This window comes from Strigops habroptila, chromosome 1 (genome assembly GCF_004027225.2).
Source record: "Strigops habroptila isolate Jane chromosome 1, bStrHab1.2.pri, whole genome shotgun sequence".
Lineage (NCBI taxonomy): Eukaryota > Metazoa > Chordata > Aves > Psittaciformes > Psittacidae > Strigops > Strigops habroptila.
The window spans coordinates 139784888-139806983 of record NC_044277.2 but is presented as its reverse complement, the minus strand read 5'-3'; the positions used below and the strand labels follow the sequence as shown (position 1 = coordinate 139806983).

The 22096-nt window shown below is 40.7% G+C and overlaps 2 protein-coding genes across 4 annotated transcripts in view; one reads left to right on the top strand and one right to left on the bottom strand.

The window, feature by feature from the left end:
* The window catches only part of GADL1 (glutamate decarboxylase like 1), an 83113-nt gene extending 77746 nt beyond the window's left edge, over positions 1-5367 (top strand). Inside the window, 1 exon segment of the mRNA XM_030503748.1 lies at positions 3423-5367. Within this exon segment, the coding sequence (XP_030359608.1) occupies positions 3423-3596 (174 nt within the window). The 3' untranslated portion in view covers positions 3597-5367.
* An 11470-nt stretch (positions 5368-16837) lies between these two features.
* Positions 16838-22096, bottom strand: part of TGFBR2 (transforming growth factor beta receptor 2) — a 59520-nt gene continuing 54261 nt past the window's right edge. For all 3 annotated transcript variants that reach the window (XM_030499900.1, XM_030499907.1, XM_030499917.1), the window contains one exon: positions 16838-19236. In XM_030499900.1, the coding sequence (XP_030355760.1) occupies positions 19057-19236 (180 nt within the window). In that variant the 3' untranslated portion in view covers positions 16838-19056. The remainder of the gene's footprint in view (positions 19237-22096) is intronic.

Below are 22096 nucleotides of genomic sequence, written 5' to 3'. Positions count from 1 at the left end.
CAATTTGAAGTAAGTTCTGCAGTAGAATAATTGGACTGGTGAAGCAAGCTCACTCTCACTAAATTGTTTTCTAAGGAGCCTATGCTGAATGGGACTGTGCAGCTCTTTCTGATATTTGAGCATCCTCAGGTCTCATTGACTTCAGTGGGAATTAAACTAATTGAACTCCTCAATAGGCAAATTCCTTAGGTTCTAATTTTTCTGCTACTTCTACATTCAGTTAGCCATCATACCCTGTACTCCTCAAGTCCAAGCCTTAGCATGCATGTGTCATTTAGCGGCTTTTGAATGAGACACGTACTTAAGTATTTGTGCATATATTCTGTTCCTTACTGCTTTCTGTGGATGGGATTCCTGATAGTTTTGTTACACTGACTGCATCACGTTAGCAAATAGAATATGAAAAATACTTAATGAAAAATCTTTCAAAATAATAATCCCATCAAAAGCTCATAAGACAGTTTTATTTCTTTTAAGTAGGAGGTGTTTGTTTTGCCTTCACAAAGGGATGGATGCACTTCAAATTAAGAGGACAAATTCATTAGAATGGAGGGTAAATGAGGTAATAAATGAGGTGGTGAAAGTGAGATTTTTTCCTACCTTTCCTTTCCATGAGAGAAGACCTACTGAAATGTAGTATATTTACAGTCCTCAAATTACTGATGCTCCAAATATTTTTGCTTTCATGGTCTCCATTTGTGCTACTGCACATTTTGGGATGATGGATTGTGAAGCACTGTGTGTTGAGATGAAGAGAATCAATAGTGTGATACAAAAGATGAAATAACTCTGATGGAACATCAATAAAGCCTATAAGTTTCCATAGGGATTTGAATGTTACAGATGAGCTTGAGAAACTATAGTGAGAAGAATTTGCTTTTCCCCTTGCTCTTTTAGTGTCTTTATTCCATGAGCAGAAGTTGCTTGCGGGTTCTTGTCAAGTACAGGAGTGGAGGAATTTTTTCTGTTCTGTATGTATATGGTGCCCAGCACAATGCCTCCTAGATGCAATGTCTTCTGAGCATTGTCACAGTGTCATTGCTATCAGGCCATAGCTGGCTTGAATAAAAATGGAAGAGCAGAGCTCTTAATAACCTTGTGTGCTGTTAAGGGGTTCAACACACGCAAACTGTAGGAGAAGTAGGAGAATTTTTATCATGCCAAAATTATTCCCTGTTTAAGAGAATGTGTTTTGCAGGTCCATGCACTAGTGTGCATAACAAGGAGCATTGCTAACCAAGAGTCTTCCAATTTGACTCCACCACTGGCAATTTGTGCAAGAACAATTATAAGGCTCAGATTTTGCCCCAGTGTTAGCACTTCTCAGTGCTGCATTCAACAGTTTGTTAGGATGCAGTTTGGAATATTTGATCTGCAGTGGAGAGGAGGATTGTTTGCTGAGTACCTACTTTTCAGGGTATGAAAAGGCGCCTGTGTTATGCAAAATAGCTGTCATCTCTATCCAAGCAGTTGGTGGTGGTTGGTTGGTGGGGTTTTTTGTTTGTTTGTTTTGTTTTGTTTTTTCTTGAGTATGGACTAAATGAGGTTAGTCTGAAGTGATATTGAACTAAGAAAATTGAGGAATCCTTGAATCATTTGCTAGGCAGACAGAAACCCAGGTGTGTAATGGTTTAGGGATATATTTGATTGACTTCTGTTTCTAAATGATGTATTGCAGATACGCAGCAGAATTGTGTTTTTGTTGGTAGCTTTCATTAGGATCTTTATGCAGCAGGCACACCTGGAGCTCCACATTAGATTTTATGCAAAAAGGTGCTATTGAATGTGATTTAAGGTATCACAGTATGCCTCTTAACATTTCTGTTGTAATTCTGAGTGTTCCTGTCCTCACTGTTAACTTCTTGTTTTCCAAATGCTTATCAGAACTACTTTTACAACTTACTTCTCAATTTATGCTTGCAGCAATATGCAAACCCCAAAATTCTGATGGCACATTGCAGTCTGGAAGGATATTAATTGCTTTCATGTGCATAATTCATACTGATATCACACTCTGGACTTCATTAGAATTCTGACTCCATCACTCTCATAGTTTAAAAAACAACCACTAAATAAACCACATATAGCTTTATCACAAAGGTAAACCGTAATCAGAGAGGCAGATTAAGTTAGAGCCATAAACACTTCTCTGAATTCAATATACATTTTAAAACAATGGTAATTTAGATATGTACCACTAAACATATATGGGAAAGCTAGGCTGTTAGTATTGAAAACCTTAGCTGTTTCTATCTAAGCAAACTGTATGGGACTTGCCTTCTAAAATATGTCATGTAAAAATAAAGCTATTAAGGTAAGATTGGCATCATCATATTTCTTTTGCAGATCAGGTGGAAGTTTCTGACACTAACTTTTAGAGCCGAAATAAATTAATGTAGAAACCAAGGTTAGGTGATACAGCTATTTGCTTATTTCAAAGCCAAACCGTCACAAAAAGAAGAAAAGGAACACACTGTTCTGAAATACACTGGTGTTATTAGTAATATTAGTAATATTTTAATATTTTAGTGTATTTTAATAATGCAACACTTTTTTAAAAATACTACCTCTATCAAAATACTTACTTATGTTGAATTCTGTCTTCCAAGGAATAGAGTAGTTAATCTAGCAATGCATTTAAGCTTATGACTGATTTCAAAGACGAGAATGCTGAATTACACACAGGCTTAAAAAGTTAAGCACAAGATTAATTGAACAAGGTTAATAGCCCTGCTGGGATGAGATAGAGTGTTCAGCTATAGGGACCTGACTCTGCCAGTCTTACTCATGTTTTTTTTCTGCAGTAAGACACCTGAAATTTCATCCCACTCAATACAAGAGTGATGTATCCAGATGGTACTTACATCTTCAGCCTAAGAGATGAAATCTTATGCTCCAGGACCAGGCCTTCTCCCTTATTATTGCATCACACTGACTTCTTTGGCAGCTTGTTTCACAGGGGTTCAATGAAGCATGTCCTCTGAGGACAGCTGCTTTGCAGATGTGGTGGGAGAAGGGCCATCAAGGGCGAATAGTCAGGCTTAGCCTAGTTAGCACAAGGAGAGAAACCCTGCCTTTAGCCAGCTGCAGCTGATGTTCTTCCTGAGTTCAAACCTATGATCTAAGTCAGGAGGACTAGGGACTTTAGGCCAAGATTTCCAATGCCACAGATGAATGCCTTGAGCAGCAGGCTTCTGAGGGGTTTAGGTATTGTTCTGATTCTGAGGGTCTTAGGGTACAGTCTGCCTCTAAACCTGCAGCTCTGAACTTCTCTGTTTCTTGGGGCAGGCAATGGGAAGGCAGGCAAGGGATGCAAAACACAGACACCTCAAAAAAACTTCATAAGTCACCAAATACAGTTCTTGCCCAAATCTGCTGTATTTCTGAGTGCGACATCAACACTTTTTTGTCTCTACTTTCAGGTTGCTCCTATAATTAAAGAAAGGATGATGAAGAAGGGAAGCATGATGCTTGGGTACCAGCCTCACCAGGGCAAAGTCAACTTCTTCCGCCAGGTGGTGATCAGCCCACAAGTTAGTCGAGAGGACATGGACTTCCTGCTGGATGAAATTGAACTGCTTGCTAAGGACTTGTAGCTGTAGCTCCACAGCACCAGGCGCTGCTCGCCTGTGATATTTATGGAGAGAGAATGGCAGCAGCATTCTGGTACGATTTTGTGAAAAGTAGTGAAAAGATTGACATATAGTTTGGAAACTACAATTTTACAGAGTGATGTTGAGAGCTTTGCAGGTAGAACACCCCTTCCCAGGAAAGTATTTGCTGATGGGGGCTGAAAGTGGCTGGAGAAGGCCGGTGCTTGCAGCACCGCTGCTGCCATTCTGGGAAGTGTTTCCTCAAGAAGGGAGCACTTCTGAAAGTGGTGTTTATGTCCCACAGAGAGCAGCTATTTATGGGGTGCCTATGCACAGTGTAGCTCAAACTGATCACTCATGCACACAAGCAATCCTCTGAAGTTACTGTTAGGAGTGGATTTAGCTCAGTGAGCCTTAAAATACTAGTTAATACTCTGTCTACTCTGTCAATATTTTAGTTTGGTATATGTTTAAGGGTAGAGGTCTGGTTGGTAATCACACTGATAAGGCTTGAAATTGTGGACTTATAGGAAGAGTTCTTCAAGGACTCCAACTAGATGGCTTGCCCAGATTTTCTGCTGTGAGCACAGGCAGGCAGTAGAATAGGGCTTAGTGGGAGGTTTGCAGGACCCCCTGCACGAAGCCCCAGGCAACCAATATTGACCCTGCTTTGAACAGGTTGAATTAGATGACCTGTTAAGGTCCCTTCCAACCTACAGGATTTTGCAATTCTGTGAAATACAATCATTGGGCCCAGCCAGTGTTTGCCAGTGTTGCTCAACCAAAATATCACCACCACTTTAGCAGGGCTGAGAATATTGGAATAGCACTTAGAAATTCTTAACCTTTTTGTTAACAGGAGTTACCTATCATTTCTGAACTGCTGTTCACTTTCCTCTATTTTTAAAGTGTAAAGATTTATGTAGCAGCTTTAGATGCACTTTAAAATTATAACAGAGAAAAAAGAATATTTACCTGAAAGATATCTATTTTTTATGCATGTTGACTATGTATTAAGAATATAGCAAAATTACTTCCTGTATCATTTATTGCCTTATGCATCTGGCTACACCAGCTATCATGATTGGAACTAAATTCAGGGCTGTTGGGCTTATTTAGCCTCCCAGCCAGGCTGGGTGGAGTGCAGAGCACTCAAGGGGTGCCCTTCCTCCTTCTCCTTTTTGACCTTGAAGGGTAGGACAGAATGCAGTGGCAGGATGTTTTGGTTATGGTCCAGATTCTTGGTGAGTACTGGATTTTTTCTGATTCAGGCAGAGCTATGCCACTTCCCATCAGCTAAGAATTTGGTCCATGGTGTTTTGTGACACCACTACTATAAAAAAAAGTGTTACCGTCTTGTTTCTCCTTATGTTGTTAGTATATTTCTCTGTGTCCAGATACTGTGATACTTACCGCACATGTCAGGCTGAAGCAACAACACAGTTCCTTTCTGTAGCAGTAGTGGCTATAATATATATAAATGAGAGCAAAATGGAACTTTTTTAGTGTTTGCAGAAAATGGGTCACTGATCAACATGTGCACTGATTTCTTCAGAGGTGTAGGTTAACCTTCCAGTGTGATGTAAGTTCCTAATCTAATCTCCATATATTTCCTATTATTTCTGACCCCTTATCATGTCCCAGGTGTGCTATATCATGGTCTCATTTCAGGATTAATGTCATTTTCTCATAGTTGGCTATTTAGGACTAGTATGTATAAAATGTCTATTTTGTAGCTGGTGATTTTAATAAAAAGTGAAGTAAGTGACACAAATGCAGGCTATGTTTGTCATTTGTCAATCAAAACCTGCAGAGATATGTATAAAGAAGGTACCTACAGGCAGTCCAGATAGAGAAGCAACAAACTGCCAGCACAGCTATAAAATGTGAAACCTATTTAACGCTGCTTCAGAATGTGGTTTATTGGTGTGCTGTGCCCATACCATCTTTAATAAATATTTTGGATGAAAATATGTCACAATTTATCTTGCTTTTAAGTGGAGAAGCTAAATTGTCTTTGCAGAAGTGGCCATTTTACTTATTATTTTACTATTCTAGTTAGATAGGATTGACCTATGAGATGCTGCTTCTAGTTACTGACAAACACCATTCCTCAGGATGCTAAACCAAGTTCTGGAAGTAGTGAGATGCAGGTATAAATCAGTATAAGCTGATCAATTGGCTGTTTGTTATTTCTAGTGTCTACTTCTAATAATCATTTTTCAATAGTAAAGGAAGGAAATATTTAGACAGAAAGGATGCCGAGGCAGTTTTTGCTGTTAGTTGTGTGGATGCATCTTTTGAGAACTTTGGGCATTTTGTGCTGAGTCCATATGCAAAATCACTCACACAAGTTATCGTGCCTGGATCAAGTAATCTTTGTGTCAGGACTTCTAATGGTATTTTCTGTGATAGATGATGAACGCTATCAATAGAGTTTTGTAACGTATGATTTTAGTACTTCTAACTCCCACTGATTTAACTGGAAATCCTTGCTGGTTTGGGCCCTGAGTTTTATTGCTGGGATCTTTAATTTTGACACCAGCAGTTTGGCACTCAAAACATCTCAGTTTATCTACTCAAGGTTTGTGCCTAGAAATTCAGATTTATCTTTATTTCTGTGAAACTGAATTGAAATGTATTTTCATTTGTATCCTTCAATGATGCATTAAGATGCTTTTCAAACATCATTTGACCCTTAAAGGACAAGAAATGTCCTTTAAGAAAAGATGGGTAGAATTGGTAGGGTTGCGTTCTAGAATGTCAGGTAAGAGCATGTAAAAACCTGTTATGCGCTTCAGACTTCCTCATACAAAGAGATCACAGCATTAGTTCATGCTCAAATAATCTTTCTTTTCAAATCTTTGGGCAGGATTATTTGGCTTACAAAACTGATTTAAAATGTCGAAGGCAGAGGAGAATAATTCAGAAATACGAAATGCTAAGTCTGCTTTCTCCTATTATGTCACATATGAGCCAAAGGTAAGCTGAAAGTGTCAATTGAGGCCCACATTTTCAACAGTGCTAAGTCTGCCCTGCCTCTCTTCCCTGTTGGCTACTTTCATGGGCTTTCCATGGGAGAATGAAGCATGTTCATCCTGGAAATTGGTTGTAGGTAAGGCTCAGTCACACACCTGCCCTCCTTCCTGTGGCATAATTGGTAAATACCGATAAATCATTTCAGCTTATAAGCACTGTGTCTATTACAGTAACTGCTAAATATTGCTACTGTTACATCCTGAAATAATGCAATTGCACATATTAATTATGTCTTAATTGCACATGCTAATTGCAGGTTAGATGCAATCAAAGCAGCACTGCCTGACAAATGCACTGTGCAAACCATGAGAAACCCTGGTGGAGGGGTTTTCTTTCTTTAAATTGAATCTAGTCTCCCACAATTACATGTTTTTGCTTCAGATGTACAATTAGATGTTATTACTCTAATTCTGTAACTACACAATAATCAACCAAAAATTACTTTCAGAAGCAAAACAAAACAAGGAAATTTGCACAGCAAGAGGTACAATAAAGAGAATGTCAAAGGTTTCAAGGCAAACCCACAGATGGAAACAATGGTTATGAGAATGATTAACCTCTGCTAAATCTCATGTATGTGAATGCGCCACATGGCTATGCTGCAGGAGTGGAGTGGTGAAGCAGTACCAGTCATGGAGTCATCAAAAGACTTGTGTATACCTTGACACTGGAGCAATCTTCCCCAACATAGTATGGTTCATCCACTCATCCTAGACAAGCCCTTTCAGAAGGCAGGACACTTTCTAGCACAGTAACAAGGATTGTGTATATCAGGGTAGTCTGTTTTAAGGCAGTCTCAATAATAAAAGGGATGCTGAAAGGGTAATCTCAAAAAAGTCCAACAGAGATGACCACTTTAAGTCTTAGTAGCACATGTACAATCACATTTTTAAAATTCATTTAGAAAGACCCCACTAAAATCTTTATTTTTGAAGGATAAAAGCAAATAATAGGAAGTGAAGAACATGGACCCTTAATAGTTCTGTCAAACACAGATATTCTGTTTTGATGAAGTAATTTATTTCAAGTAATTCAGAGAATGTTAATTTCTACGTAGCTATTTAAAAAAGGAGTGTATGATGAAAGCAACTGCCATGAAGTAGCAGAGGCCTATGGAAAATTACATTTGCCTTTGGAAATGTGCAGTCTATATTGCCCTCTGCACTGCACTGTTTCCCAAGAAACTTTCACCCAGCTTGTCATTCTGGCAAGTGACTTCTTAAATCTGGCAAGCATTGGCACTGGCATCCTGCCCCTTTCGTGCCAAAGTGATAAGGATTTTTACTCTTGCTCTGTTTCTGTGCCCTCTCCCATTCCAGGACATTTTTCCAGAGTGAGATATTCAGTATTTAGCACTATAGGAAAATGCCAGAGTAGCAGAAGGGGGAAGATAAATTGAAAGCTGAAACAAAAGCAGCACTCAGGTTGGCATCTTGAGTGACGTTTTGCCTTCTCTTTCTCAGCAATGGATTTGTCTAGATGCTCAGATGATGATCACTCGCTGTTCCTGTCAGAACTGTGGCAACACCAAGATCGGGACTTTACTGTGTAGTGTGCAGTGTGGAAGACCAGTTTGGCCCTGGGAAACTAAATAAGACAAAGGGTGGGAGAAAGAAATGTAAGTTGTCCTGTTTCACAGAAGAATTATGCACAAAGAACTTCCATTTTTTGTGAAAACTTGCACTCTGGTTTATAGAAAAACTGTTGAAGGAGTCACTTCTAGGAGACAACAGTGAATGAAAGAGACATACTGTGCTATGGGCTTAGCAGAAAGATGGTGCTAACCAGAGACCTTTCTGGAAAAAAATATTTTCTAGACTGGACTCTTACAGTATTTGATGTGGTGTCATTTGGGAAAACCTACGTAAGATGGGAAGCAGGACAGAAAAATACAAGGCAGGTAGGACTAACTAGTGAAAGTTAAAAACAAATGCTGGTGAAAGGAAGATACCACTCAAATGCTGGTATTGATTCTGGGCTAATCTAACTTCATACTATCATCACTAACCTTTTCAAAAAGATCAGATATATGTTCATGAATTTGCTGAGGAAGCTATGTTGGAAGTTTTAGAGACACAGTCAAGCAAAGTGCAAACTCTCTGCGGATTTGCAAAATGCTGCAAAAACTTTTTGGTTAGAGGTGGGATGTACTAATCAGTTGGGAAACAGAAAATTGTGGGTATAAGTACAACGATGGCATAATTAGCAGTGTATGAGTTAAACCTAAATGCCGTATAAATAAGGTCAGCCAGCCAAGAAATTCGATGGTAAACATCAAAGCAGATCTAGCCTCTCATCTGGATCATAGCAGCAAGGAAACCCTAGCTTGGCAGCAGACTCGGTGGCTGGTCCAGGCCTCTGTCCCCCAGCTCTGTTTCCTCAAGCTGTGAGCAGTGAACAGTGAGAATATTAATTAGTGTTACAGAGCCAAAGAGTAGCGCTGCCTTGTCGTGTGCTCCATCTACTGGTGTGTCCTCTGGTAACCAATCTGTGTGAAACACAGGATGTCTCTCCTGGACGTCTCACATGTGGCAGAGGAGGGAATTGGAACTAAAGCATCTTGGGATTTTTCAGACAAAAATGCTTAGTCAGAAAATGTTGCTTTGTTTTAAGCAGTCCTCCTGTGAAAACATTGGTTTTCAATTTACTTTAGTAAAATACATGCAGACCTGTGATCATTTCTTGTCATCTTGCTTAATTGTGATGGGATTTTCCATGTGGTGTAACCCATGACGGCAGTCTGTATTTGGAACTTCCAAGCTGAGCAGTGGGGAGCTCGGAGTGCCATGAAAAATGCATTTCCCCAATTCCAAGCCTCTCAGCTGAGCAGCAATTCCTTATGCTTGCTCTTTACCAAGATTAAAAATGGAGCCAGGTGCATGCAAGCCATTTTTAAGCTGTATGACCTCAGAGTGCTGAGTTTCCAGGCTTGAATATATTCTGAAGCAATCCAAATGCCTGGGGTTTTTTAAAATATTTTCCTTTCCATGAGAAATATGGATGTTCTGTGGTGAGTTACAAAAGAGGATGTCCTGCCCCCATGTCCCAGCACATTTTGGAATTTCCCATTGAACTAAATTTTCAGCTTCTTGATTACCCTGAACTCAGACCTTTGGAGACACAGACTGAACACAGAACTGCAACCCCTGTGCCAGGAAAGGCAAGATGTCACCAAAATGCTAGGACCTCCATCTTGATACAGGATCAGTAGCACCAGAGAACTGGTATCTAACCTTTGTCTAGTCATGCTTGACTTCCTGCAGCCTTCCCATGAGGTTTTCTTAATGGATAATCTAGATGTTCCCTGCTGTGCTTGATCTATCCACCACAGTTAGGTCCAACACATGTTTTTCCTCTTTGCAACTTCTCAATGTTCAAAGATTATTATCTTATTGTCCCTTAATTATCTTTTTACCTAGTCCTGCATTACAGTCATTGCTCCCACATTTCCTAAGAGGCAATGTTTGCAAGTCTTCTTATTATTCTGCTGCCCAAACAAGACAGCACAGTTCTCTGAAACCTTACCAGGTTTTAAAAGAGAGGCAGGCTCACTTTGTACTGCTGTTTATACATCACAGTGTGGTGGTCACCTTCTTTCATAACAGCAAGATATTACTGACTCTTGTCAGGTTTGTGATCCACTCTGAGCACTACAGCTTCTTTGGCCAACTGCTCTACATGTATTTTCCCCATTAGATAGCTAAATGCTTAATTACTCCTTTGTAAGTATTCCCACTAAAGAGGCTCATGTTTTTTCAAAACATTTATTCAATCTGTCAAGAACAGTTTTTTCAAAACATTTATTCAATCTGTCAAGAACAATTTGAATTGTCAACCCATCTTGCAGCACACTTGCAGCCTCTCACAGCATGATACAGTTTTCAGATTTAATAAACATACATTTTTTTTGTCCATCACCTCAGGTATTATTTAAAATACTGAATAGGAGCTTGACTCGGGTTGCTATGGAACACACTCAATGCCTCCTAGGGAACTACATCGTAACTGTTATCTCTTTCAAGCCAGCTTTGCACCCACTTTGTACTTGAATTTAGGCAGTATTTCCCTAGTTTGCTAGCAAGAATACCACTTGAGGTGATGTCAAAAGCCTTTCTAAGCTCAAGACACATGATGTGAACTGTATCTATATCTTCTCCATTTTACAAGACTTCCTGCTCTGTAGGAAAAAACCCTCAAACACAATGAATCCATGTTGACCCCTACTGTTTCCTCATTGTTTTCTGGTTGCCTTCAAATAGTTTGATTCTTCCCACTCCTGGTAATTTTCTGAGGCACAGGGTACTGAATGGGTTCCTCAGCTCATCTTGTCCCCTTTCAAATGGTAAGTTAAGTAAGTTATTGAGCCTGATGCGGCAATCATGTAGGAGATACTTGCATAAGATGTTTTCAAAAAAGAGCTCCTCCCCCTGCCCAATTAGGAGCCCTTCCCCCATAATTATTGTCTTAATGAAAGCACTACATGCAGCTCACAATACCTATAATTTCATTTTAATTACTCCTGGAAGACAATTAAAGCAGGTATTTAAAAATGCAGTTATTACCATAAACTATAACAAAATGGAGTCGTAAGCATATGCAAGTTATTCATCAGAACATTTAATTTCCTTACGTTAATAATTTTATTATTGTCAAGATGTGTGGTTCAAGCAAGAAATGTGTTGCTATGATGATGAGTCATTTGCTCTTTGGCATTCATACATTCCAATTGCTAATGCATTGGCTGCACGTATAGAAAAGGAGATGAAAAAAGATGAACATCACCATTTGACCTGTCTGACCCTGCATCCAAAGCTTAGTTCATGCATTTGTCCCTGAAATACATCTCCATCTCTTCTAGAAGCTAATATGCTTGATTTTGCACAGCAGGGCAAGGAGTGCAAAACTATAGAGCACCAGCCTAGCCAACCCACAAGGCAATCAAGACTCACCAAGGATTGTTACAATGCTCCTTGGAAAAATGAAAGGCAAAAATGTCTTTGTAAAAGTCCATTGTATTTCTTGGTAGGATTTTTAAACCAATTACTTTGTATCATAAGCACTAATGTGAAGACACGTAAAGAAAAGAACAACCAGCCTTTAAGCTAGTCTATGAGCACTCATCGTATGTTGGTGGAAAAAGCACATTGTCCATGTTAAAGATCTGCCTATACTCTGTAGACATAACAGGTCAAATTGCTGAAGTCATCCCTATGACCTCAGCAGTGTTACAGTGGTGTGAAGGGATGGTCTTAATGAGAGCCTAGGAAAGCACACGGAGAAGGCTTCATCTCCCCAGGCTTCATCTCCCTGACTGTTTGCTGTTGGTTCTCAGTCTCCCTCATGGCTCCATGCACAATCCCGCTTCCACCGGGGAAGGGCCTGCCCTGCCGTAGAAGCGAATGTTAGGCCAACCTGCTGATGTGGTGAAGATGATGAAGATGTGGTGAGACTCTGCTGCATCACTTGCTCACTCTCAGTTTTTCTGAGAGTGTTCTGCATTGAAAAGTGAACCGTCTTCTGCCAAAATGTTTTCCTCTAGAGCTAATAAAACCAAATTAGACTCTTTCCCAAATCAGGAATTAATTTTGTCTGGTTGTGTGTCATGGATATAATAAACAGTTTATACTTGAGCAAAGGCTGTGTTTAAGTATGGCTAAATCCTGTTTGGTTTACTGTGATTAACCTAAACAATTTATAAATGGATGAAGTAAGTTAATTTAAATTCTTCCTCCCATTTCCTATGACTTTGTTAAGATTAGGTTCTTAAAGCAACCATTCCAGAAATTATTTCAAGACAAGCAAATAAATGTTAACATTCTTACATTAAAATGAAATCGCCTTTTTTTCCCCTCCCCTTATTTAATAAGGCTTGCATGTCCTTTCCAGAAGTACTTAGACTAAACAACCTGCTGCTTGATGGGAGATACCCTTAATGCCTTAAAATACAGGTCCGTTTTGCTGTGCCATTCAACGTATTACAAGAAAAATTTCAGTCTAATCCCCTGCAAGTTGCTTCTGCAAACTCCTCCTCAGAGGTAAGGCTGAAGCATAGGTGATATTGTCATGTTACAGAAATACTGTTCTTGCTTCTCACATGGGGATTAGATGAGCTAAAGGGGTTGTAGCTGAAGCTCATGAGCAACTCTGTGCAAAAGTTACGAGGCTTAACAACTAGAAAATTAAAAGTCTTGTTATCTATAGCCTGTTCAAAACCTTTTTAGCTAATTAAAAGTATGGCCTACTTGCTTCTGCCTCCAGGAGCACTGGATAGTGTATGGAAAGTGAATATCTTGGCTGAAGAGAATTGCTACCCTGGCTTTAATTTCACCAAAAGAACAAACCTCACCTTTCCAGAAATAAGGCTGAATTCGAGTATCGGCAGTTATCATCTTTCACTTGCTAAGTGCCTCTTTTATGGACGGGCCGCTCCTGAATGCCCTGTCTGTTAACCCATGTTTTGCAAGTTACAATTCTCCTTGGCGGCAGCGCTGCGTAGCTATTTTTATTGGTGGTATGAGCAGATGGTCTTTGTGTTTTCTTTTGCTGGATCTTTTCTCTGACAGTCTAGTTCAGTTTTGTTGGATCAAAGATGAAACACTGTTTTTGACATTCCAGGCATTCATATACCCTGTATGAAAAGCTTTGCTCTTTCAAAAAATAGTGTTTTACTTTAAATGATTCATAGACAATCATTGCAATGATGCACTGAAAAAGCCCGGAGTAGGCCTTGTATTTTCACTTCAATCTCTGAAGCTACAACCCTTGTCACTTCTGAGTCTGGGGAGGCATTGCTTATATGTTGCCAAATGATGCATTCCCAATTTGATATCAATATTTTTATAATCTTCTTTGACTGGGTAGTCATAGCATAGACAGCCTTGCAAGGTGAGTGCAGAGATCCTCTCAGCAATCACATAAATGTATAAGGAAGTCAGCCTTTAAGTGCTAAACATTTTCAGCCACAGACAGATGTTTATCTCAGGAGAAGTTTATATTGTCTTCTATTTGAGAACTAGAAAGACAGTTTTCACTTCAAGAGAAAGCAGAAATTAGATGTAATCAATATATTCTGTAAAACATTTTTTAACCTTAAATGGTCTCCTGCAAAGTTGAAGCATGAAGACCCTCACATATTTCTAACAGAAAGAAGTCTATTTCTGGAGCGATTTGTGCAAGACAGAAAGCGCTGGGTTTGGGCTTTGTCGGAGTGGGTGAGGAGCTCCACTTCTGTAGCTCACTGTACAGCTCTGATGCAGGTCTTGTTCTGAAACACAAATACAGTGAGTTGCTTTCATAGAGAAAGACCAGCACACTGATCTAAAAGAGGAGGCAGGAAGGAAGGCACAGGGAGAGAGCACTGCACAGCCCCCATTCAGGCACCTGAAGGTACCTGGGAGGAAAAGAGGAGTGGCAGGGAGGGCATGACAGCAGCCTGCGCTTGAAACCATGGATGGGTGAAAAAAGAGAGCAAGGTGAATTGCTTTTTATTTCTTCTTCCACAGGAATGCCTTGCTGCAGCACAGAAGGAAGAGGGGAAGTGTTTTCAGCTGTGAGTAGTCCCTCCTGTGACACACACAAGATGGCTAACTGGGGAAGAAATGCCAGGGATCTTTGCTCTACCTGCTATCAAGGTGCACCACGTTTGTGAAACAGGGATGTCAGCAGTGGGACTTTAATCTTGCCGACTTGATCAGGTGACCATTAGATTTTTTAAGTATTTAGCAAAGTAGATGGAACTGTCTGAAGAGATTGGCTTATCGCCATTATAACTGAGCAAATAATTCACAACAGATAGATAGTTTATGAACTGCCTTTTGCCTTTGCCCCTTCACGAAGTGATTAGATGGTGTGCAAAGCATTCCTTAGTCAGGAGTTTAAAATCTAGTATTTCCTGAGTTTGGACCTTTCAGGAGCCTCACAATTTGGCCATATTTCAACAAATCACTGACATTCTCCTTAGCTTTCTGCCCATGAGAAAGGCCTTTCAGCTGCCAGAGGTCAAAAATACGTGAGAGCTGCCAATAGGTCAAGACATAGTGAAGTAACAGGGTCCAGACAGACAGGCTGAGACTCCATGGGCTCAGGCCAGCTGGGTCTTGTGGGTCATGCTGGGAAATGTAACCCAGCAGGAAAGAGGTGCCTTAAAAAAACCCTCAAACCCCAAAATCCTGCAGTGAGGTGCATCATTTATACCAACCCAGGATGAGACTAGAATTTTTGGCACTGCCCCAGCAAAAGCCTTCTGAACACGCACATGGTGTGCACAGACTTGCATGAATGTTTGCCAAGTAATAAGCAGCATCAACGCAGCCAAACTGCATTCAGGAACAGCAAGCAGACAGTCTGGAACAGAACTCCATCTTCTTTGTGGCTGGAGGGAAAAATTGCCATAGGCAGTGTTTTATTAAAAATGTAATGCCAAAAAAAAAAAAAAAAAAAGAAGCAAGCAAAGCAAGCAAAGCAAGCAAACAAGAGAGAAAGAGCTAAGGATCAGGAAATAAATTAATCAATATGTTCCTCTCGAAGCCAAGGAAGCCTTTAGGTCCCAGCACAGCTGGCTTGACAAGATGACTATATTGCAGGTGCTCTACATGTGGCCCACTTTGTTTCCAGGAGCATTCAGAATAACAGTGTCTCAATGCCTTTCTTTTTCTTTTTTACCCCCCTCAAGGAGCTGGGTCATGGTTTTTTCTTCTTTCATTGTTCATGTCTATTCCAGTAGCAGTGGAGCATATCCTAAAAGGGGGTGAAATCCCATTGTGCTGGGAATTATGCAAACCGTTAGCACTGAGACAGACTGCGCCAGGAAACTTTGCCATCCAGTTTAGACCATTGCATGGTTTAGTATTTCACCCAAGGATTGCCTTCTGCACCGCACAGCTGGAGCCTCCTTGCTGTGTACCATGTCAATAAAAGGCTGATTGACACGCTAATAAAGAGCCGATTGCAGAAGAATGTTGAATACCATATTTAGGCAAAGATGGGCAAAAACTTTAATTGAAAAGAAAAAATAATCGAAAGGGTATAGTGTACTTTATTTCAAGGATATTATGTACTTCAAGACTGAAAGATCTGTGGAGTTCGTCTGCCACATTTTCTTAACACTTTTTATATTTGATTTTGCAACACTAGTTTGCTTTGTTATGCCAAAGGATTTAGGCTTTAAGCCAGTGTAAACAGGATGACAGGGCTTGAAGATCTTTGCCAATATGTGGCGAGCAGTGGGGAGTGATGAGGGGTGGCCAGTGCCACCAGTGCACCAGCAAATGCTGGGGCTGACCACAGTGATGCTAGGTTTGCCTAGGGTCCGGAGGTCCCTGCCAGCCTCAGTTATCTGTGATTCTGCTCAACTCATGAATGAAGACACCTGGGTGCTGGTTTTGGGGAATCCATACATGAAGTTTCAGGAGATATTCAGTGCAGCCAAGCATGAACTCTGGTGGAGCTTTTGGCACCAAAATACAATGCCTGAAAAAAATGGTGATGCCTGGAGAGTCTCAGATGCCTATATCAGACACTGGTGGTCTGCAACCTGTGTAAAGGCTTAGATTCAACCCTAAGTCACACTCAAGGCAATTTGAGGTGGGGAGAGGGAGATACTGGGCTCTCTGTTTATGTGATGTTTGTGTTCTGCATGTATTTCATGGGAGGGGTGTCTCCTTAAAAAGATGAAAGCTCTGAGTGGACAGCAGTAGCTGCAGGGCATAAGCATATTAATCATACGCTTCTCAGTGACAGTGGGCTGTCTTCTGTCTCACTTTAATACCAGCACCAAAATGACTGAGGTTTAACTACAGCCTTATCATAGATTCACTCAGGTTGGAAAAGATCTCTAAGATCATTGAGTCCAACCGTTAACCTAACATTGCCAAGTCCACCACTAAATTATCTCCTTAAGTGCCATGTCTACAGCTAGAGCTGAGGAACCTAAAAGCAGGAGAGCATCAGCTGTGAACTCTCTTCTCCCTTCCCTCTCCCCACCTGAGACTTGTGAAGCTTTTACAACACAGGGGCTAATGGGCCAGCAGGTCTGGGTATCTGCTAATGTTGTTCTGCTGAAGGGCAGGATGGACACTGGGGGAAGGAGTCACTAGCAAAAGAAACATGCAAAGGCCAGTGGGCACACTGATCATGACATTCAGGCCTCTGGTGGGAAGGAATGGGCCTGAATCATTTTAAGATACAATTCATTTTAGGAAATGAAGGACAAACTGGAGTCGGTGTTATTTTATTTGCTCCAATAAACATTTGATTTACACAAAACAAAACAGACCAAAACCCCCCAAACAGTTTACAAAGCAAGTTAAGTGCTTGAAACTTTCAATATACAAGGGTATATATTGTTCACATTCCTATTTCATACATGATGTACAGGTGAAATATTCCTTAAAAGAATAAAATTGTCCTTTACATGTAGTAGTACAAAAACCCCCATAAAATGTCAGTATTGTCAGGAACTACCGGACACCATTCCTTGACCTTCAGCATGGATGAAGGAAGAGAAACGGGCTGCAGTTCGGGCAGCCGAGGTGCATGGCTAGAGGGCAGTGGACCCTGCTCCTGCAGCCCCTGCTCGCAGCCCTTGCCTCTGCCCGCTTCCCTATTTCTATGAAAAACATCCCCTCCCTAAAAAATTTGACATAATATCCTCTGAATTCCACTGTAGCTGTTGAGGTTTTGCCCCGCTCTGCTTAAATATTTCTGAGTAGTTTGGTTAAAATGAAAGGAAAAGAAAAAAGCAGATACAAAACCATTTCAAATAAAATATTTGTCAACATAAACCTTAACTCCTATTTGAATAAGCATGATTTCTATTGACTTACACGGCAATGTCTTCTAGAGAAATATCACTGTTTGTCTATCAAATGTGTTTAATAAATTGCACCAGCTACATCTGTACAGGACTGGTTTGTGCTGGCTGAATTTCTAATTTCCAAGGCCTGCTTAGATGCCGTAGGGAAGAAAAAAGTGGAAAAATCATTGCAAAACTCCTGAAGACAAAACTATTAGCACTTATGAAACACATTGCTGCCATTTGTATAGGCCAAATGTGATGTCAACTGCCTTAAACATTTTGGAGAACTGAAAGAATGCAAGCAGTGTCTGAGGGATCCTTTTGTAATGAATTGTCTTTCTTGGGTTTTGGGTTTGTTTCTGTTAACTGCTGAGTTGCCCTATATGCAAGCAGTGCTGACAGCAGGATATGCCATTAACCTAATGCCACAGAGCTTTTCCTTGCCTCCAAGGTCCTTCTGCAAAAACAAAAGGCTCCAGCCATATTCTTTACTTTTCTCTAGAAAACACAGAAGACACTCAGACTGCGGTGTGTCAAGCAATTACACATGATGTATAGGGAAAAAAATGTTTGTTCTTACAGCAACACAATCAAGGTAAAAGGAATGGAAAAAACCAGTACTGCCTGCGCTCAGAAAGCACAGCAAATATAAAACATCTGCTTGGATTGCTGGCCCTGTCTTGTTTCGTATGGTTTGGGGGTGGGGATGGGAGGAGGGAAAAACTCATCCTGCTGATGTTTTGCAACCTGCTTGCAAGCAGCTTGAGTTCAAAGCAATAAACATATAACATTAATGAACTCTGTATCAAAACAGATATCAAAACAGTTTTGAGAGGGACCAAAACTCCTTGCACTTCCGTTCTGGGACACTGAGGATGTCTGGGTTAAGGTGAGAGGGCAAAGGCATCCCTGAACCTTCCAAGATGTGCTGCAGACTGGACCATGTAGGTACAACTGCAAAGCCAAATTGACCTGTCCTATGTGAGAGTGCTCCTGCAACTGTGAACTGCAGGCCCACAGCCAGGTGGTTACTGCACATGGTTTGAAAGCCATCTTCTTATCGCATATTATTCCTATCTTTTTGGCAGAGCGCTTAGTGCACAATTGCTGGTGTTGTGCTATGCCAGTCTCCCCAGGCTCCAACCCTAAGGGAGCGGGATCTCCAACACACCGGTAATTTTCTGGAAGCACTTGTTTTTGTTTGAACTCTTTTTTTTTTTTTCAGAGCATGGCTGTTTATAGATATATAGATAGATATATATATACATACACACACATTTTATATATATGTATATATATATAAAAATAGCAATTTCATAGTTATATACAGGCATTAATAAAGTGCATAATGTTATTAGCTATTTTCAAATCCCATTTCCTGAGGAAGTGCTAACATACATAGCTCCTCCTATGACATGATGCCGGCAGCCAATGCTAGGGTATGACACCTACTCCCAGCTTTTAATTCCCATGAATACATCTCCCTGCCCAGAGCCAGAGCCTAAAGGGAGTAGTGACAGCCTCAGTCCTCCAGGAAGCAAGTCAAGTCAGCGATCGAGACTTCTTCCTTTGCCAAGGTGAACGCATCTAGGAGTGATTTCCCTCCGTTTCGGAGCTCTCGGGTGCATGCTACTTGGCGGTGGTCACAGAGCCATCTTCAGGGATCTTCTCCTCCGAACAGCTTCTTCCTGAGAGCTTGTCATGATGCTTGAACTCACTGAAGCGTTCCGCAACGCACTGCGCCGTGAGCCGGGCCTCGGGGTCATGGTCCCAGCACTCAATAAGAGTTTCACACACCATCTGGATGCCCTGCAGAGAGCACAGAGAAAGCAGACGTGATAGGGCCAGTCACTGTCAAAGCCCATGTGTGTTAGGTGCGTTAGTGCCCTCTGAAGTTCAGGGAGTTATTCATGTGTGTCCTGGAGGTGTTATATGGGCTCTGCTGCTACATACCTGGGAGCATGCTTTCCGTTTTTTTTTGAAAGAAACCCTACTACAGTATTTTCAGCACTTTAGTTGGTACTAAATGTATGTTCTGATACTTTGTAACAAGAACAATGATGCTTTGAACTGGTGTTATAGACTCCAGTAGTTTTCATTTTTCTTTTAATAAATATGATCAGAATTCATGGATAACGTGACTTCCCACTTAACCCATGCCTTCGTGTGCGTGAATTCTGTTTGAGTTTTTCAAAAGAAATTCTGCTTGTCAGCAATATCGGGCCCTACATAAGCCCTTTATGAATTCCTTGCAGACCAACTAAATCTATGTGCAAATATGGGCCACAGTCCCACAAACACTTAAACACGTCACTCACAGATGTAACTATTTAACCTTCATTTCAATACTGATGCATATGTTTACAGGAACAAAACACAGTTGCATCTCTGTAAATGCATTTTATAAACATGAAGTATTTGCCAGGAAATTGTGTGCGTTGCTTTATGACACTAAAAGCCCATTAAGTAGGACTTATCTTAAACTTCCTAGTTAAAAATATAGCATTCCACAAGACTGCATTAATTTCATAATTTACCTAATTGGTGATGTTGACTGATGTCAATGTTAATAGCAGAACATTATTGTCAGTATACAAATAACATTAGTTTTCTGCTGGCATTGAAATTACAAGCGTAAATTAAATTAAATATTAAACATTAACTTGAAATCAACAGTGCAACAAATCTCATTAAAGGGGGGTGGGAGAAAGGGAAATTGTAATATGTAAATCCATTCCAGAATTTCATCACAATGAATAATGAGTGCATTACAAAAACACTACTGCAGAAGAAGGAAATGAATATGGAAGAGCCATTACAGTAAGGGCAACTTCTATGGAGATCAAAGCAGATCCTCATCTGCTGCAAACTGTCACAGCCCTGCAGAAGACGATGCGCCACTGCATTTTAGATAGCACAATGTGAAACGCTGAAGTGATTAAATCCACCTTCATTAAATGTCCTGTGAGTGTGTTATCAGGCATCCATTTCCTGCCTTAGACTCTTAGCTGAACTCTGTTGGAGCCAGCTGTGCCCATCCTGGTGACACACAAGCAGAGATGCGTGGTCTTGGATCCACCACCCAGTGGGTGGGTGCCCTGTACTGGAGGCAGACTGAGGTCTGGGTTTTACGCAGGGAAGAAATCTCTGAAGTCGAATGCAGGACACTTAGGTCCGAATCTGTGATCATTTTACTTGCTATGTAAACCCAGAGGTGATGAAATTTAGCCTTACTCCAGTACCTTGAGCACACACTTAGGCTTGCTGCTATGAGAGCAGCCATGATGCCCAAGCACCACGGGGATCCTGAGCCCAGGGCTTCCTTACCCAGGTGCTCTGGGCATGCTGGCACACTTACAGCTGCTGCTACACTGGCTGTGCACGAAATGAGCTCCTGGACACTTCTCTCCAAGGCCTAACCAGTGGTATTGCCCACTTCTACTGCCATGTAATGCAGTGTCCCACTGCAGTAGGGCCCTGTCCTGAATGCAGACAACTCTCTGGGCCACCTAAACTGCTCCAGACCTGCTTTAAGTGCCACTGACTTGTGCTTTTGGGGGCCTTCATCACCTTCTATTATATGCATGTCATCTGACTCTTCAAATGCAGAACAGAAATACCTGCTGACCACTTCTGCCTTTGCATTAGTATATGCAGTATCCTTATTTCATATCCAGCAACAGATTGTTACTAGGTTAGATTTTCTTTTGCTCTTGAGAATACTCTGATCATCCTCAAGTTTGCTGACCAGAGATCTAATTTTCATATGAAACCTTGTCTTTTGAATATCCTGCGAAATGTTCTCACACTGTTCCTAATTTTAAGAGTTTTCTACTCTTTTTCTTTTTTTTTTTCCTCTCAAATGAATAGGCTCAAGATTCTTTTCTACTTTGCTAATTGGGCTCTTCTAAACTACCACATATGTATTACCAGTTTGGACATAATTTTCTCTTTGTAGAAAACAAACAACTGTAGTCAACTCATGGTCCATTTTACTAGCTCATCCAGAATTTTTATAAAACTTCTGCATCTAGTTCTTTTCTATCAAGATGAGCATTAGTATAACCTCTCCTTCACAGCTCAACTTGTCACTTAGAAGATGGTTGTATCTATGGTTCTTAAAAACATAAAGAGATTTTTAGTGCTGGTAATACCAGATATCCACCTGTCCCTTGAAATACAGCTTTCCTCCCCAGTTAAAGGCCACTCCTCAATAGCCCTACTCATGATAGATGACTACGTAAGGAGGAAGTCCCTGTGGTCCAGGAAAGGGCTGCACTCTGCCATAGTCATCAGGTGGCAGATGAATTGTTCTTGTTTGGAAAGATGATTGATTTTGGCCACTCACTTGGCCTTTCCTAAGTAGGTGTTAGACTATGATTTTAACATTTCAACTGAACGAAAAAGTGAGTGTTGCATTGCTCCTGATGAAAATACTAGCTGATCTTGTCTTTCTGGGCTTTTCTAAATGTTCACAATGCTTTCCTTTTGTCTGTGAAGACCACTTGACATATTTCATTGACAAGTGGAACTACCAAGCCTCGCTTCTTCTCTGATACAATTCTCGTTTTATCTCTGCTGATAAAACAGCACAGAGCAAAGGTGAAGAAATGCATGCCTTTGGCTTGTTTCCATTCAGTTTCATCTACTGAGAAATCTGCTGTCGCCT